The sequence below is a fragment of the Hemiscyllium ocellatum genome, unplaced genomic scaffold (genome assembly GCF_020745735.1).
Source record: "Hemiscyllium ocellatum isolate sHemOce1 unplaced genomic scaffold, sHemOce1.pat.X.cur. scaffold_1940_pat_ctg1, whole genome shotgun sequence".
Lineage (NCBI taxonomy): Eukaryota > Metazoa > Chordata > Chondrichthyes > Orectolobiformes > Hemiscylliidae > Hemiscyllium > Hemiscyllium ocellatum.
Genome location: NW_026867918.1, coordinates 73408 through 89859, shown reverse-complemented (window position 1 = coordinate 89859; position 16452 = coordinate 73408). Strand labels below are relative to the sequence as shown.

The 16452-nt window shown below is 44.8% G+C and overlaps 1 protein-coding gene across 3 annotated transcripts; it reads right to left on the bottom strand.

The window, feature by feature from the left end:
* Window positions 1-4648: 4648 nt before the first annotated feature.
* LOC132810806 (zinc finger protein 239-like) lies at window positions 4649-14549 on the bottom strand. 3 transcript variants are annotated; one of them, XM_060822720.1, is made up of 2 exons: window positions 14524-14549; window positions 4649-6041 (listed from the first exon to the last, which is right to left on the bottom strand). In XM_060822720.1, the coding sequence occupies exon 2, from the start codon at window positions 5847-5849 to the stop codon at window positions 5160-5162; it is 690 nt and encodes a 229-aa protein (XP_060678703.1). In that variant the 5' UTR covers window positions 5850-6041; window positions 14524-14549; the 3' UTR covers window positions 4649-5159. The 3 variants fall into 3 exon arrangements, with proteins under 3 accessions (XP_060678703.1, XP_060678700.1, XP_060678702.1); XM_060822717.1 differs by lacking the exon at window positions 14524-14549 and adding an exon at window positions 14442-14518; XM_060822719.1 differs by lacking the exon at window positions 14524-14549 and adding an exon at window positions 12341-12426.
* Between the last annotated feature and the right edge of the window lie 1903 nt (window positions 14550-16452).

The window sequence follows — 16452 nt, the reverse complement described above, 5'->3', positions numbered from 1 at the left end:
TTTTCTAAAAGCTGGTCCTTCTTCTCAAGGATGCTGTGACCTTGGTTTTTTTTTCAGAGTGGTGGTTAAAATGGCCCTGGGCTCCAAACTGATGGGTCAGTACAGAAATGAAAAGGGTATTGGTTGGCTTTTTGTTTGTACATCAACAGATGAGACTTTAGCCCAAGCTTTTAGTTTTGAAAGTGACCTGCATAATGAAAGACGAGTGATCTGTCGTGAAAGCTGAGGCCTTGTTTGAGTGAGTTCAGCAGTGACTATGTGGAGAAAAATTGTTAAACTCTCTCTCCTTCAGTCCTTCTAACTTTGACCTGTCAGCCCTCTGTTCAGTTTTATGTATGTTGAGGGGTTTGTTTATTGGGACTGTTATGTATATTTGGAACAGCATAATTAAGTCTAGTTTAGACAGACTGAGTTCTGTGGTTATTCTATATTCTGTTCTTTGTGTTTCATTCTGTATTCCTGTGAATACATTTATCTGCTTTAAATCCTGGTAGTCAAACCTAGCTAACTTTGGGTAATTTTCACTGTGCACTTACTGAAACAAATAGCAAAGCTACGGTCTGTGCTGCTGCTTAAGAATGTTTTGAGGGGTCTGGCCTAGTCCATAACATGTCGAAACCTTTCCATTCATGTCCTTATCCAAATGTCTTTTAAACTGTACCTGCATCCCCACTTTCTCTGGACATTCATTCACATACGAACAATTCTCTATGGGAAAACAAAAGGTGTCCCTCCTGTCTTTTTAAAATCTTTCTCCACTCACCTTCAAAATTTGCTCCCTAACCTTGAAACCCCCCACTCCAAGGAAAGGACACCATCATTCACCTCATCTATTCCCCTCATGATTTTATAAAGCTTGATAAGATCACTCTCAACCTCCTATGCTCCAGTGAAAAAAGGTCCCACACTATCCACCAAGATGTAGGTATATTCATATCAGTTCAATGTTGGTGCAGATCTCTTCATGTTGATACAGGCTTGAAAGGACCAAATGGCCTACTCCTGCTCCAGTTCTCTCACTATGTCCAGGACAGCAAGAGACCATAAGAGACGAGGAGAAGAAATTAGGTATTCAGAAAATCAGGTCTGCTCACCATTCAATTATGGCTGACAAGTTTCTCAAGCCCATTCTCTTGCTTTCTCCCTGCAACCCTCAATCTCCTTGATACACAAGAACCTATTTATCTCTGTCTTGAATATACTCAGTGACTTGCCCAACACAGCCTCTGTGGCAATGAATTCCATAGGTTTCACACTCTCTGGCTACAAAGGTTTCTCCTTTCTCTGCATTCTAAAAGGTCTTCCCTTTACTCTAAGGCTGTCCCCTTGGGACCTAGTCTCTCCTACCAATGGAAACATCTTCCCAACATCCACCCTGTCCAGGGCAATCAGTATTCTGTATGTTTCAATTGATCCCCAAGCATGGGCTGTAAATCAGCGTAAACCAGACCCTTCAGGATACAGCACGGATTAGGTTCAGCAAAGTTAGAATGGAGGGAGAATGTGTGGGATGGAGTTTTCAGCGTTTAGGAAATAAGAGTTCTGGTCTCCTTCCTATCGGAAAGATGTCATGAAACTTGAAAGGCTTCAGAAAAGATTTACAAGGATGTTGCCAGGGTTGGAGGATTTGAGCTATAGAGGGTGAGTTGATTGAGCTGGTGCTGTTTTCTGTGGACGTTGGAGGCTGAGGGGTGACCATATAGAGGTTTATAAAAGCATAAGTGGCATGGATAGGATGAACAGACAAAGTCTTTTCTGGGGTGGGGGGGGGAGTCCAGAACCAGAGGGCAAAGGTTTAGGGTGAGAGGGGAAAGATGTAAAAGAAACCTAAGAGGCAACTTTTTCACTCTAGTTTGTGTATGGAATGATCTGCCAGAGGATGTGGTGGAGGCTGGTACAATTGCAACATTTAAAAGGCATCTGGATGGGTATATGAATAGGAAGGGTTTGGAGGGATATGGGCGGGGTGCTGGCAGGTGGGACTAGATTGGGTTGGGATATCTGGTCGGGTTGGACCGAAGGGTCTGTTTCCATGCTGTACATCTGTATGACTCTATGATGTTTCATTTTCATATCCTTATTCAGTTTCATTTCCAAGTCATTGTAACCAATGAAGTTTTCCTCAATACACGCTTAAGGCTCTCTGGCTGCCTGATGTGTCCTGGATAATATGTGATCAGCAGGCATCCGGCAATCTACAGGAGTTGTCATATTTTTTTTAGATTATTTACAGTGTGGAAACAGGCCCTTCGGCCCAACAAATTCACACCGACCCACCAAAGCGCAACCCACCCAGACCTATTCTCCCACACTTACCCCTGCACCCAACACTACGGGCAATTTAGCATGGCCAGTTCACCTAACCTGCACATTTTTGGACTGTGGGAGGAAACCAGAACACCTGGAGGAAACCCACGCAGACATGGGGAGAATGACTGTGTGGAGTTTGCACAGTCGCCTAAGGCGGGAATCGAACCCGGGTCTCTGGCACTGTGAGGTAGCAGTGCTAACCACCGTGCTGCCCACATTATATTTATTTGACTGTACTGACCGCGATCACTTATTTCGTGAATTTTGTTGTAAGACGACATGGGGAAAGAAATCTGAAACCAAATATCACATCAACCTCTGATGGAGCCACTTGATTCATTGGGAAAGGAATCAAGGAAATCATACCAAACATCATCTTCACTATCCTATCTACCTGCAACTCTGAAGGAATTATGAATCTGTACTCCAAGGTCTCTTTGTTCAGCAAAACTCCCCAGGACCTTACCAATAAGTCCTGCTCTGATTGGTTTTTCAAAAATGCAGCACCTCGCATTTATCTGAATTAAACTCCATCTGCCCATTGGCCCATCTGATCAAGATCCTGTTTTAATCAAAAGTAAACTTCTTCACTGTCCACTATACTTCCAATTTTGGTGTCCTCTGCAAACTTACTCTACTTATGTTCACAGCCAAACCACTTATAAAATGATTAAAAGTCATGGACCCAGCACCAATCCTCGTAGCACACACTGGTCACAGGCCTCCTGTCTGAAAAGCACCCCTCCACCACCACTCCCTGTCTTCTACCTTTGAGCTAGAACTTTGAAAAAAATAATTGAGGTTAAAATGCCTCCCCTCGTTGTGGTTCTGTTCGCCAAGCTGGGAATTCGTGTTGCAGACGTTTCGTCCCCTGTCTAGGTGACATCCTCAGTGCTTGGGAGCCTCCTGTGAAGTGCATCTGTGATCTTTCCTCCGGCATTTATAGTGATTTGTATCTGCCGCTTCCAGTTGTCAGTTCCAGCTGTCCGCTGCAGTGGACAGATACAAATCACTTTAAATGCCGGAGGAGACATCACAGAAGTGCTTCACAGGAGGCTTCCAAGCATTGAGGATGTCACCTAGACAGGAGATGAAACATCTGCAACACAAATTCCCAGCTCGGCGAACAGAACCACAACAACGAACACCCGAGCTACAAATCTTCTCCCAAACTTTGAATGCCTCTCCTCCTCTTCTCCTGCTCACAGTACGCTGGCTGTAGCCAGCCAGCTGAGAGTCAGTCCTCAACGGAGGAGATTCCAATCTCCTGGGTTTTTTTAAAACTGAGGTGGCTAAATCTCTTGGTTAAACTTTTTTTTAAATCCCCTCACTAACGCTACTGCGATAGTGCTTATTTTTTCCCCAGCACCCATGTTGTGTGTAGGGAGGTGAGAGATAGCAGACACATTCAATTTTGCTCAAAGCACACAATCTGCAGGCAGTCAATCCATTAATATTTTATACATTCCAACTTTGGAAGTAGAACCAGTCTGACTCAACATTAGGAGACAGGCAGGCTCTAACCTCACACCTTTAATACATTCTCTGAGCTGAAATATCACTTTCAAATTACATTGAGAACGTTCCTTATAAGTAGTTCTGGGATTTACATATTAATGAACTGAAACCTGCAACCCATTCTAAAGGATGAAAGACTTGATAACAATCTAGATTTGTTCAATTCAGTTGTATGACACTGTAATTTTTTAGTTCAAATCCTATGTCATGATCCTGCTCCACAACTACCTGATGAAGGAACAGCACTCCGAAAGCTAGTCCTTCCAAATAATATCAGATTATATTCCAATACCTTTGTCTGATTTTTGCCTTTGTTTCTCATGAACACAGCCCACACTTTCTCCTGCAGGCAGTAACCTTTACAATGCTGATGAAATGAGATGATGAGATGAAAAACTTCAGTTTTAATTTTAATTCTGTGTCTTATGATCCTGCTCCACAGCTACCCGATGAAGGAGCGGTGCTCCAAAAGCTAATACTTCCAAATAAACCCGTTGGACTATAACCTGGTGTTGTGAGACTTTTAATCTTTGTTTCGAGCCCACACCTCCCACTGCTGCCAGTAAACCTTACAATGCTGATGAAACAATAAACCCGCACTCCTGAAAAATTTACAATTTCTCACAATTCTGCCACTCATTCACTTCTGATCCAGGACATTGGAAACTTCGTGCTGGAGGGTGACAGAAATTAGCAGCTTTAAAGCAAAAACGTGTTGGATCTCACAGCTTTCAATGAGAGTCTGAGTCAGACGGTGAATTCCGGTAACGTTTATTACAACCCTGCTTCATTACAGTTTCAATTTTTCCCAGAAAAAAAAGTGCACGAAAAGTAGCGTTTTTTAAATAAAAAGCTCAAGGTCAAAGTGCACACACTCCCCATCCCCCACTTTCTTTACTATTGGTCAGCACCAAATTATCCCTTTGGAACTGGATCCTTGGTACAGCCTTCATCTGGAGGAAGTATTGCCTCACTCAGCAGTTTCAGCCTACACCCTGTATACAAGTTAGTTTCTCCAGCTCATATACAGGAGGGGGATGCAATCAAGAGTCAACCACACTGCTGTGGGTCTGGAGTCAGGGGTAGGCCAGACCAGGTAAAGGATGCAGCTGGAATAACTGAGTGATTCCTTTCCTGCAAAGATAGCTTCATTCTCTAAAAAAGGACATGAGTGAATAAGGTGGGGTTTTTCTTCCCCTGAAAATGGTTTCATCATTTGATTCTGAACTCCAGATTTCAATTGCACCATCTACCACGGTGGGATTCAAACCTGGGAGACCCCAGAACGGGGTTGATAGTCTAGTCAAAAATGGTACTTATCTGTCACTCCTTCAATTTCCCTGTGATGGCACGTGAACTCGTTGATGTCTCTGGAGGTCAGAGGAGCAGGTGAAGCCCTTCCTGCACTTGGAGCAGGTGAATGGCCTCTCCCCAGTGTGGATCCGCTGGTGGGTCAGCAGGTGGGAAGAGTTGGTAAATCCCTTCCCACACTCGGGGCAGGTGAATGGCCTCTCCCCAGTGTGGACCCGCTTATGCTGCCGCAAATTGCTCATATGATTGAATCCTTTCCCGCACACAGAGCAGGTGAATGGCCTTTCCCCTGTGTGGATCCGCTGGTGGTTCAGCAAGCTGGAAGAATCAATGAATCCCTTCCCACACTCGGGGCAGGTGAATGGCCTTTCCCCCATGTGGACCCGCTCGTGCTTCCTCAAGTTGCTCACACGACGGAAAGCCTTCCCGCACTCTGAGCAACCGAACGGCCTCTCCCCAGTGTGGACCCGCTGGTGGGTCAGCAGTGCAGATGAATGCGTGAACCCCTTCCTGCACACCAAGCAGGTGAAGGGCTTCTCTCCCGTGTGGACCCACTGGTGCGCCCGCAGGTTGGAAGAATTTGTGAATCCCTTCCCACACACTGAGCAGATGAACGGCTTCTCCCCGCTGTGAACACGTCTGTGAATTTCCAGCACTGAGGGGGAAGGGAATCCTTTCCCACAGTCCCCACATTTCCACGGTTTCCCCATGGGGAGTGTATTCCTTGTGTCACCTGGGTTTGAAATTACAAACAGAACTGGTACACAGTCTGTCCCCACCGTGAGGGGTGTGATTTTGATTCCCCCAAGCTGAGGAAATGGTTTGAAGCACTTTTTCCACAGTCAGCCCACTGAATCTCCCTCACTCGGGTGTCTTAGTATTCTTCCTGCCACACTAGTGTCCTGCAAAAATAAACTCACAAAATAAGTGATCACGGTCAGTACAGTTAAATAAAGATACATTGATGGCAATTCCTGTAGATTTCCAGGTGCCTGCTGATCACATTATCCAGGTCACAGAAACCTGAAAACCCTCATGCAGCCAGATAGCCTTAAGTGTGTATGGAGGAAAACTTCATTCAGGGGAGAATGACCTAGAACAAGCTGCCGACAAAGGTGCTGGATCAAGATATGAAAATAAAATGTCAAGACTGCTTGCAGAAAGAAAGCCAGTGAAGTTGCTGCTGCAAATAAGATGGGGGATGGGTCCCAGGAAAACAGTGAGGAAAGAGACTAACCCGAGAATCGTACAGTTGGGAAAGGGAGTGAATCAAACAGTCAGGGCAGGAAGGAATAATGCAGAGAACAACGTAGGACTGAAGTTATACTGTATTTATGTCAAAGCAAGAGACCTAATAGGGAAGGCAGGTGAAATCAGGGTTTATGGTCAGAAACATGGGACTGGGACATCATAGCAACTACAGAAATGTGGCTCAGGGATGGACAGCTCAATGTTCCAGGATACATATGCCACAGGAAAGATACGGGGGTGGAGGGGGGTGGCAAGAGAGGTGGGGAGTGGTGTTTTGATAAGGAATAGTATTGAGGGAGGATATTCCTGGGAATACATCCAGGGGAGTTATTTGGGTGGAACTGAGAAATAAGAAAGGGATGATCACCTTATGGGATTGTAATATAAACCTCTAATAATCAGCAGGAAATTGAGAAACAAAGTTGTAAGGAGATTTCAGTTATCTGTAAGAATAATAGGATGGTTATGGTCAGGGATTTTAACTTTCCAAACATTGACTAGGACTGCCAGCGTTCAGGGTTTAGATCAAGAGGAATTTGTTAAGCATGGACAAGACAATTTTCTGAGGCAGTATGTGGATGTTCCTACTAGAGGAGGTGCAAAACCTGACCTAAGGCAGGGCAGGTGACTGAGGTGTCAGTGCTGGACCACTTTGGGAAAGGGACAGACTGGATCTAAAAGTTGAAGTTGTAAATTGGAGGGAGGCTAATTTTGATGGTATTGGGCAAAAACTTTCAAAAGTTGATTGGAAGGCAGATATTCACAGGTGAAGGGAAGGCTGGAAAATGGGAAGCCTTCAAATATGAGATAATAAGAGTCCAGAGACAGTATGTTCCTGTTAGGGTGAAAGAAAAGGCTGGTAGGTGTAGGGAATGCTGGATGACTAGAGAAATTGAGGAGTTGGCTAACAACAAGAAGGAAGCATATGACAAGTATGGACAGGACAAATCGAATGAATCCTTAGAGTATAAAGGCGGTAGGGGTATGCTTAAGAGGGAAATCAGGAGGGCAAAAAGGGGACATGAGATAGCTTTGGCAAATAGGGTTAAGGAGAATTAGAAGGGTTTTTATAAATTAAGGACAAAAGGGTAATTGGGAGAGAATACAGCCCCTGAAAGATCAACAAGGGCAGCCTATGTGTGGAGCCGGAGTAGATGAGGAAAATACTAAATGAGTATCAGTGTTTACTGTGAAGGAGGACATGGAAGATATAGAATGTGGGGACATAGATGGTGACGTCTTGAAAAATGTCCACATTACAGAGGAGGTAGAGCTGGATGTCTTGAAACACAAAAGTAGATAAATCCCCAGAAGCTAGGCAAGTGACTCTTGGGCCCCTTGCTGAGATATTTGTATCATCCTTAGTCACAGGTGAGGTGTTGGAAGACTGGAGAGTGGCTAACGTGGTGCCATTATTTAAGAATGGTGGTAAGGAGAAGCCAGGGAACTATAGACCAGCGAGCCGACATCAGTGATAGGCAAGTTGTTGGAGGGAATGCTGAGAAACAGGATTTCCATGTATTTGGAAAGGCAAGGACTAATTAGGGATAGTCAGCATGGCTTTGTGCTTAGCAAATCAATCAAACAAAGTTCCTCATGGAAGATTCGTTAGCAAGGTAAGATCTTATGAAATACAGGGAGAACTAGTCAACCGGATACTGAACTGGCTTGAAGGTAAAAGAAAGAGGGTGGTGATGGAGAGTTCCTTTTCAGACTGGAGCCTGTGACCAGTGGTGCCACAAGGATCGGTGCTGAATCCACTACTTTTTGTCATTTATAAAAATGATTTGGATGTGAACATAGTAGGTATAGTTAATAAGTTTGCAGATGACACCAAAATTGGAGATTCAGTGGACAGCGAGGAAGGTTGCCTCTGATTAAAATAGGATCTTGGGCTGAGGAGTGGCAGATGGAGTTTAATTCAGATAAATGCGAGGTGCTGCATTTTGGAATTGCAAATCAGATCAGGACTTATTCAACCTCAATGTCATGGAGATGTACAGCTTGGAAACAGACCCTTCGGTCCAACTTGCCCATGCTGACCAGATATCCAGAATTAATCTAGCTGCATTTACCAGCCCATCTCTCTCTCTCTCGACCTTTCCTATTCAAACACCCATCCAGAGGCATTGTAAATGTTATCATTGTACCAGCCTCCATAACTTCCTCTGACAGCTCAATCAATACACGCACTACCCTCTGCATGGAACTTTACATCATTCCCCTCTCATTCTCAACCTCTGCCCTCTACTTCTGGACTCCCCGATCCCAGGAAAGAGACCTTGTCTATTTACCCTATCCATGCCCCTCATGAATTTACAGGAAGATCACCCCTCAGCCTCTAACACCCCAGGGAAAACAGCCCAATCTATTCAGCCCCTTCCTGTAGCTCAAACCCTCCAACCCCGGAAACGTCCTTGTGAAGCTTTTCTGAACCGTTCCATCCTTGATATTCAAACACTAATTTTACACAGAGGGTGGTTCATGTGTGGAATGAACTTCCTGAGGCAGTGGTGGATGCCGGTAGAATTTAAAGACATTTATTTCAGTATATGAATAAGAAAGGTTTTGAGGGATACAGTCGAAGAGCAGGCAGGAGAGACTGGTTTAATGTGGGATTATGGTTGGCATGGATTGGTTGGACTGAAGGTCTGTTTCCATACTGTATGACTATGGCAGGCTTTTAGTTCTTGACAGTGGAGTCACAGGTAGACAGGACAGTGAAGGTGGTGTTTGGTACACTTCACAGGACATCGGTTAGGCCACTTTTGTAGTATTGCATGCAATTCTGTTACCAGTGATCCCACCCTGACACGCCATGCACCAGAGATAATGACTAAAATTGACTGGGTCACAATAAAATCATAAAACCCCTACAGTGCATAGAAAGGCTATTTAGTCCATTGAATGCATTCGATATAGGAATTGGGAGGTCATGATGCAGATGTACAGGACATTGGTTAGGCCACTTTTGGAATATTGCATTCGATTTTGGTCTCCCTGTTATTGGGTAGGAAGGATGTTGTGAAACTCGAAAGGATGCAGGACAGATTGATAAGGATGTCGCCAAGGTTGGAGGGTTTGTGGTATAAAGAGAGGCTAAATAATATGGGGCTGTTTCCCTGGAGCATCAGAGGCAGAGGGATAACCTTGTCAAGGTTTATAAAATCATGTGGGGCATGAATGGAATAAATAGGGAAGCACATTTCCCCAGGGTGGGGGTCTCCAAAACCAGAGGGTTTAGGGTGGGAGGGGAAAGATTTAAAAGTGACCCAAGGGTCAATGTTTTCACACAGAGGGTGGTGCGTTTATGCACTGAGCTGCCAGAGGAAGTGGTCAGTACAATTACATTTAAAAGGCATCTAGATGGGTAAGTGAATGGGAAGGCTTTGGAGGGATAACAGCCAAATGCTGGCAAATGGACCTAGGTTTACATAGGATATCTTGTCTGCAAGGATGTGTTGGATCGCAAAGTCTATTTCCATGCTGTATGTTTCCATGTCTATTTGATAACACGTGCTTTATTTCTGTTGATGCAAATATTTTTTTCAATCATGCCTGAATGGTAATACTTAGAGTCATAGAGATGTACAGCATGGAAACAGACCCTTCGGTCCAACCTGTCCATGCCGACCAGATATCCCAACACAAGCTAGTCCCACCTGCCAGCACCTGGCATAGATGTAAGGGAGCGAGAATTCCTCAATTAGGGCACTATAATAACCCTGGGAGACACCAATTTCTGGTTTACGTCCTAACGAACAAACATTAAGTACAAGCACCTATTTATTCTCAATTTTGTTTCATTTTTCTTGTTTTATTCCCTGCTATGATGATTTTCTGTCTGGATGGTTGACAGGCTGGGAGATTGTGGGTTGGGCCTTGATTGACTGAATGTTTTATTGTTCCGGAAGGTGTAAAAGGTTTCAGCAGAAACCCTGCAGAGCTGAGAACAGACCGACATTTTACTCTGTGGAAACAGGGAGATCAACAGACGACAGAAATCAGGACCTGAAATCCGAGCTGACACCAGACTACCGTGTTATCAGTGCTTTGATTGGCAGTGCCTCTACCTTTACCTAGCTTCTCATTTGACTAGATTGCCACGTACCCCTTCAATATTCAGGATCCAATCCTTGGCACCCTGAAGCCATGTCTCTGTAAGGAGTCTTAGATCATAATTATTCTGTTCGATGTGTGCAGTCTATTCATTCACTTTTGTTATGATGCAGCACACCTTCAGACACAGTCTTCAGTTTCAATTTTTGTGACCTTTAGAATCCAGCTTTGATTGCTGGTACATTTACTCTCCTTGTCCCTTTCTACCGTTCTCTGATGTTCATTTTCACATCACAACATTGTTCACCTGCCTTGATTTGGATTGGCCATGCTAAATTGCCCAGGGATGTGCAGGTTGGCTGGGTTAGCCATGGGAAATGCAGGGTTATAGTTTCATAGTAATAGAAACAGGAGTAGGCCATTTGGCCTGTCGAGCCTGCTCTGTCATTCATTAAGATCACGGCTGATCTATCCATCATCTCAGCTCCTCCTACCTGCATTATCCCAACTATCTTTAAATCCCCACCATGCAAATACCTACTCACCTGTGTCTTGAATATTCTTAGTGAAGCTGTCTCTACCAGTTCCATAGGCAGAGAATTTCATGGAGTCACTATAGTGAATATAGCCCACACCTCTCACTGCTGCCAGTAATGATTAGATTAGACTACTTACAATGTGGAAACAGGCCCTTTGGCCCAACAAGTCCACACTGACCCTCCAAAGAGCAATACAATGCTGATGAAACAATGTAATTCTTGCAGTACTGAAACCCGTGAGGCTTCTAACGATACCAGTTACTGACTCACTGCTCCTTCTGATGCACAGCATTTTATTTTCAATGTTGAAGGCTGAATGAAATGAGCAGTTTAACTCAAAAATCCACCTAACCCTTCACTAGGCTCCCCGCTCAGCTTACTGTTGGTAAACCTTAAACCACTTCATTCCCACAGTGCAATGATTTCATTGTAACTTCCGAGTCCAGTAAAGGCAAAACATCTTTGAAAGCTGCTCTCAAAGTTCAGTCTTCACAATCACACTTCTGCTTTCACGGAAGATGATTAGAGTCATACAGCACAGAAACTGAGCCCTCAGTCCAATTCATCCATGCCGGCCAGATATCCTAAAATAATCTAGTCCCATTTGCCAACATTTGGCCTGTATCCCTCTAAAGCCTTCTCATTCACATACCCATCCAGATGCCTTTTAAATGTTGTAATTGTAGCAGCCTCCATCACTTTCTCTGGCAGCTCATTCCAAACATGCATTACCCTCTGTGTGAAAAAGTTGCCCCTCGGGTCCGTTTTAAATTTCTCTTCCCTCACGTGAAACTTATGCCTTTCAGTTTTGGATTCCCCTGCCATGGGGAAAAGATTTTGGCTATTCACCCTATCCATACCCCTTATAAAATTCTGTAAGGTCACCCCTCAGCCTCTGATGCTGCAGGGAAATTATCCCTGGTGTATTCAGCATCTCCCTATAGCTCTAACCCTCCAACTCTGCCAACATCCTTGTAAATTTTGTCTGAACTCTTTCAAGTTTCACAACATTGTTCCATAGGAGGGGGCCCAGAATTGTGCACACTATTCCAAAAGTGGCCATGACAATGACCTCCCACCTCCTGTACTCAGTGCTCTGACCAGTAAAGGAAAATGTACCAAATGCCTTCTTCACTATCATGTCTCCCTGCAATTCCACTTTCAAGGAACTAGAACCTGCAAGGTCTCTTTGTTTAGCAACACTCCCCATTAACTGTGTAAGTCATGCCCTGAGTTGCCTTATAAAATGCAGCACCTCGTATTTATTGAAATTAAACTCATTCTGCCACTCCTTGGCCCATCAGCCCATCTTATCAATGCTAATTTATATTGAATTTTCTTTCCTCTCTCACCCCCGAAAAGCTGAAAAATCTCCATCCATTCTGACTTTGCTGAACGTAATTCCTGCTGTACCTCATCCTGAAGGGTCTGGTCCATGCTGATCAACAGGCCCACACTTGGGGGAGGTGGGTGGAATCTAGTTGAAACAGACAGAATACTGAACGGCCAAGACAGAGTGCACATGGGGAAGATTAGATTAGATTAGATTACTTACAGTGTGGAAACAGGCCCTTCGGCCCAACAAGTCCACACCGACCCGCCGAAGCGCAACCCACCCATACCCCTACATATACCCCTTACCTAACACTAAGGGCAATTTAGCATGGCCAATTCACCTGACCCGCACATCTTTGGACTGTGGGAGGAAACCGGAGCACCCGGAGGAAACCCACGCAGACACGGGGAGAACGTGCAAACTCCACACAGTCAGTCGCCTGAGGTGGGAATCGAACCCAGGTCCCTGGCGCTGTGAGGCAGCAGTGCTAACCACTGTGCCACCGTGCCGCCACACTGTGCCACTACACAAGATGTTTCCATTGGTAGGAGAGACTAGCACCTGAGGGCACAGCATTAGAATAAAAGGAAGACCTTTTAGAACAAAGATACAGAGAAATCATTTCAGCCAGAGAGTGGTGAACATGTGGAAGTCACTGCTACAGAAAGCTGTGGACGCTCGTCACTGAGTATATTTAAGATGGAGGTAGATAGGTTCTTGAGTATCAAGGGGGATATTGAGGGTTACGGGGAGAAAGTGGGAGAATGGGATTGAGAAACTTACCAGCCATGATTTAATGGCAGAGCAGCCCCGATCGGCTGAGACATCTAATTTATTTTCCTCTGTTTTACGGTCTTTTGCTTTCCTGGACACAGAAAGAATTGGGAGCAGGAACAGGCTGTTCAGCCTGTTGAGCCTGTACCAACATAAGTGGATATGAAGATACCTACACCGAGGTGGATAAGCTGGAAATATTTCAGTGCAGGACTTATACACTTTATGGTAAGGTCCTGGGGAGGGTTGCTGAACAAAGAGACCTTGGACTGCAGTTCATAGTTCCTTAAAGGTAAAGCCACAGATACATAGGATAGTGAAGGCAGTATTTGGTATGCTGTCCTTTCTTGGTTAGAGCATTGAGTAAAAGTGTTGGGAGGTGATGTTGCATCTGTAAAGGACATTGGTGAGGCCACATTTGAAATATTGCGTGCAACTCTGGTCTTCTTACCGTCAGAAGGATGTTGTGAAACTTGAAAGGGTTCAGAAAAGATTCACCAGAACGTTACCAGGTTTGAAAGATTTGAGCTCTTGGGTGAGGCTAAATAGGCTGGGGCTGTTTTCCTTGGAGTGTCAGAGGCTGAGGGGTGACCTTACAGAGGGGCATGGAGAGGGCAAATAGACAAAGTCTTCTCTGTGAGGTGGGGAGTCCAGAACTAAAAGTTTAGGGTGAGAGGGGAAAGACATAATAGGGAGCTAAGGGGGGCTTTTTCACAAGAGAGTGGTGCGTGTATGGAATGACCAGCCAGAGGAAGTGGTGGAGGCTGGTATAATTACAGCATGTAAAAGGCATCTGGATTGGTCTATAAATAGGAAGGGTTTAAAGGGGTATAGACCAAGTGCTGGCGAATAGGACTAGATTAGGATAATTGATCAGCATTTCTTTAGTTGGACTGAAGGGTCTGTTTCTGTAACCAATCTATACTGGTCTTAAAACCACTTTTGTTGCCTTCCCCCGTAACCATCCACTTTGTTGTTCAAAAATCAGATGAACTCAGTCTTGGACGTATTCAATGACGCCCTAACTGCAGGAAGGCGTCCCCACCTCTCAGCTCAATTCCACTTGCTAATCCACCACTTGCCTTGCTGATTGCTTGCTACATCTGTCTGACAACTGGCAGTGACTGGTGCAGAATGACATCTACATCTGTACATTTACACATCATTTCTGATTAAAGGTTCCTGCATTTGCCCTGTGTTTTTCAATTGAGACACAGAACTGAACTAACTTTCCCAGAATATGTCCCCTCCCTGGATTCACTCCATTTCGCTTCAGTTTCTGCAAGTCAACAGCTGAACTCCGGAATGAAAAGTGGGGTGAGAAAAGAGAGCACAATACTCACAGATGTTGAGCAGAGGAAGAAAGCTGCAGTCTGGGCTGAAGCTCAATCTTAATTCAGAGAGAGAGAGAAAGGCAGCACCAACCTCAGAAACACATGATCCAACTTCCGCATCCAGTCTATGGGTTTTCTGTGATTGGCAGGAGGACCAGTCCCCATCCGGTCCTCCGGAGCGTCCCATTGGTTCACCAAAACAAGATCGTGGGGCGTTTCCCCGTGCCGCATGAGCAACACGCGAAGTGGTTGCTGACACCGAGTAGCATGCGCAGTATGGAGATGCTGGTTATTACTGACAGAGTTTCACAGTTAAAAATCACACAACGCCAAGTTATAGTCCAACCGTTTATTTACTTATTTCCAATTTATTTGGAATCACTAGCTTTCGAAGCGCTGCTTCTTCATAGGATGGTTGTGGAGCAGAATCATAACACACAGACTCTTTAGCAACAGGATTGCAGAGTCATGGGATGTAATATTAAACAAATGTAGCTTACTTCTATCATCTTTTAGAATGACCATGTTAGTTTTGATTCCTTCATATGTAAATCCCAAAACTTTTTAAAAGTTATGTTCTCAAGATAGGTTTTCACAATAGGTGTCATTTCAATCAGATAATGCATTGAAGGTGTTAAGTTAAAGTCTGTCTGTGTCCCAATGTTACATCAGACTAATTCTATTTCTAAAGTGGGAGCTACAGCGTTTTTGAGCAAAATAAAATGTAATTCTGCAAGTACAAATTCAACCCACAAACTTATGTGTGTGTGTACAGGCGAAACCAAGTGATTGTGTCTGTGTCTGTGTGTGAGTGTAATGTGGTATAAGGCTGTGAGAGGATGTGTGTATGTGAGCATTTGAGAGAGTGGATGTGTATGAGAGAGAGTCTGCATGAGTGTGTTGGTGTGGAGGAGCATGTGTTTGTGTGAATGCGTGCTTGTGTGCGAGTATGTGTGGGAGAGTGTTTAGTGTCGTGGGGTCACCTGTAGTGTGACATGAACCCAAAGTCCTAGTTGAGGCCATCCCCATAGGTACCAAACTTGGCTATCAGCCTCTGCCTAGCCACTTTCCATTGTTGCCTGTCCTGAAGTCTGCCTTGGAGGATGGTCACCCTAAGGTCCGAGGCTGAATGTCCCGGACTGCTGTAGTGTTCCCCGACTGGGAGGGAACATTCCTGGCTGATGATTGTGCAGTGTCCATTCATCCGTTACTGTAGCCTCCACTCGGTCTCGCCAAGATACCATGCCTCAGGGCATCATTGCCTGCAGTGTATGAGATAAACAATGCTGGCTGAGTCACGTGAGTACATGCCATACTCATGGTGGGTGGTGTCCCCACGTGTAATGGGGGCAATCGTATCGTCACTCTAACACGTCTTGCATCGTCTGCCATGACAGGGTTGTATCATGTTGCCCTGAAGGCCAAGCAGGTTGTTGCGAACAATGATCTGTTTAAGGTTTGGCGGTTGTTTGAAGCCGAGAAGTGGAGGTATGGGGAAGGACTTGGCGAGGTGCTCATCCGCATCAGTACTATGTCGCAGGCTGCAAAGAACATGACATAGTGTTTCGGCTCCCAAATAGGACTGGACAACAAAGAGAACCATATTGGTTGCAGCTCATATCTGTCTCCTAAGGAGATCATTACAGTTTCTCGCTGTGGCAGTTGATGAGTTGAGCATTGTACCCCATTCTTATGAGAGCATGCTTGTGTACTTCCAAGTGTCTGTCACGTTCCTCCTCACCTGAACAGATCCTGTGTATGTGATGGGCTTGTCCATAGAGGATGGCTATTTAATATGTTTTGCTAGAGAAGTCTAACTTTGTCAGGTTATCCGTGGGTTTGCGGTATAGAGAAGTGCTGAGATACCCATCCTTGATAGAGACGCATGTGTCCAAAAATGAGACAGATATGAAAGAGTAGTCCATGGTGAGTGTGATGGTGGGATGAAACTTGTTAATAACAGTGTCGTTAGTTCAGTGACTCTCGCCATGGGTCCAGAGGAAGAAAGATCATCAATATA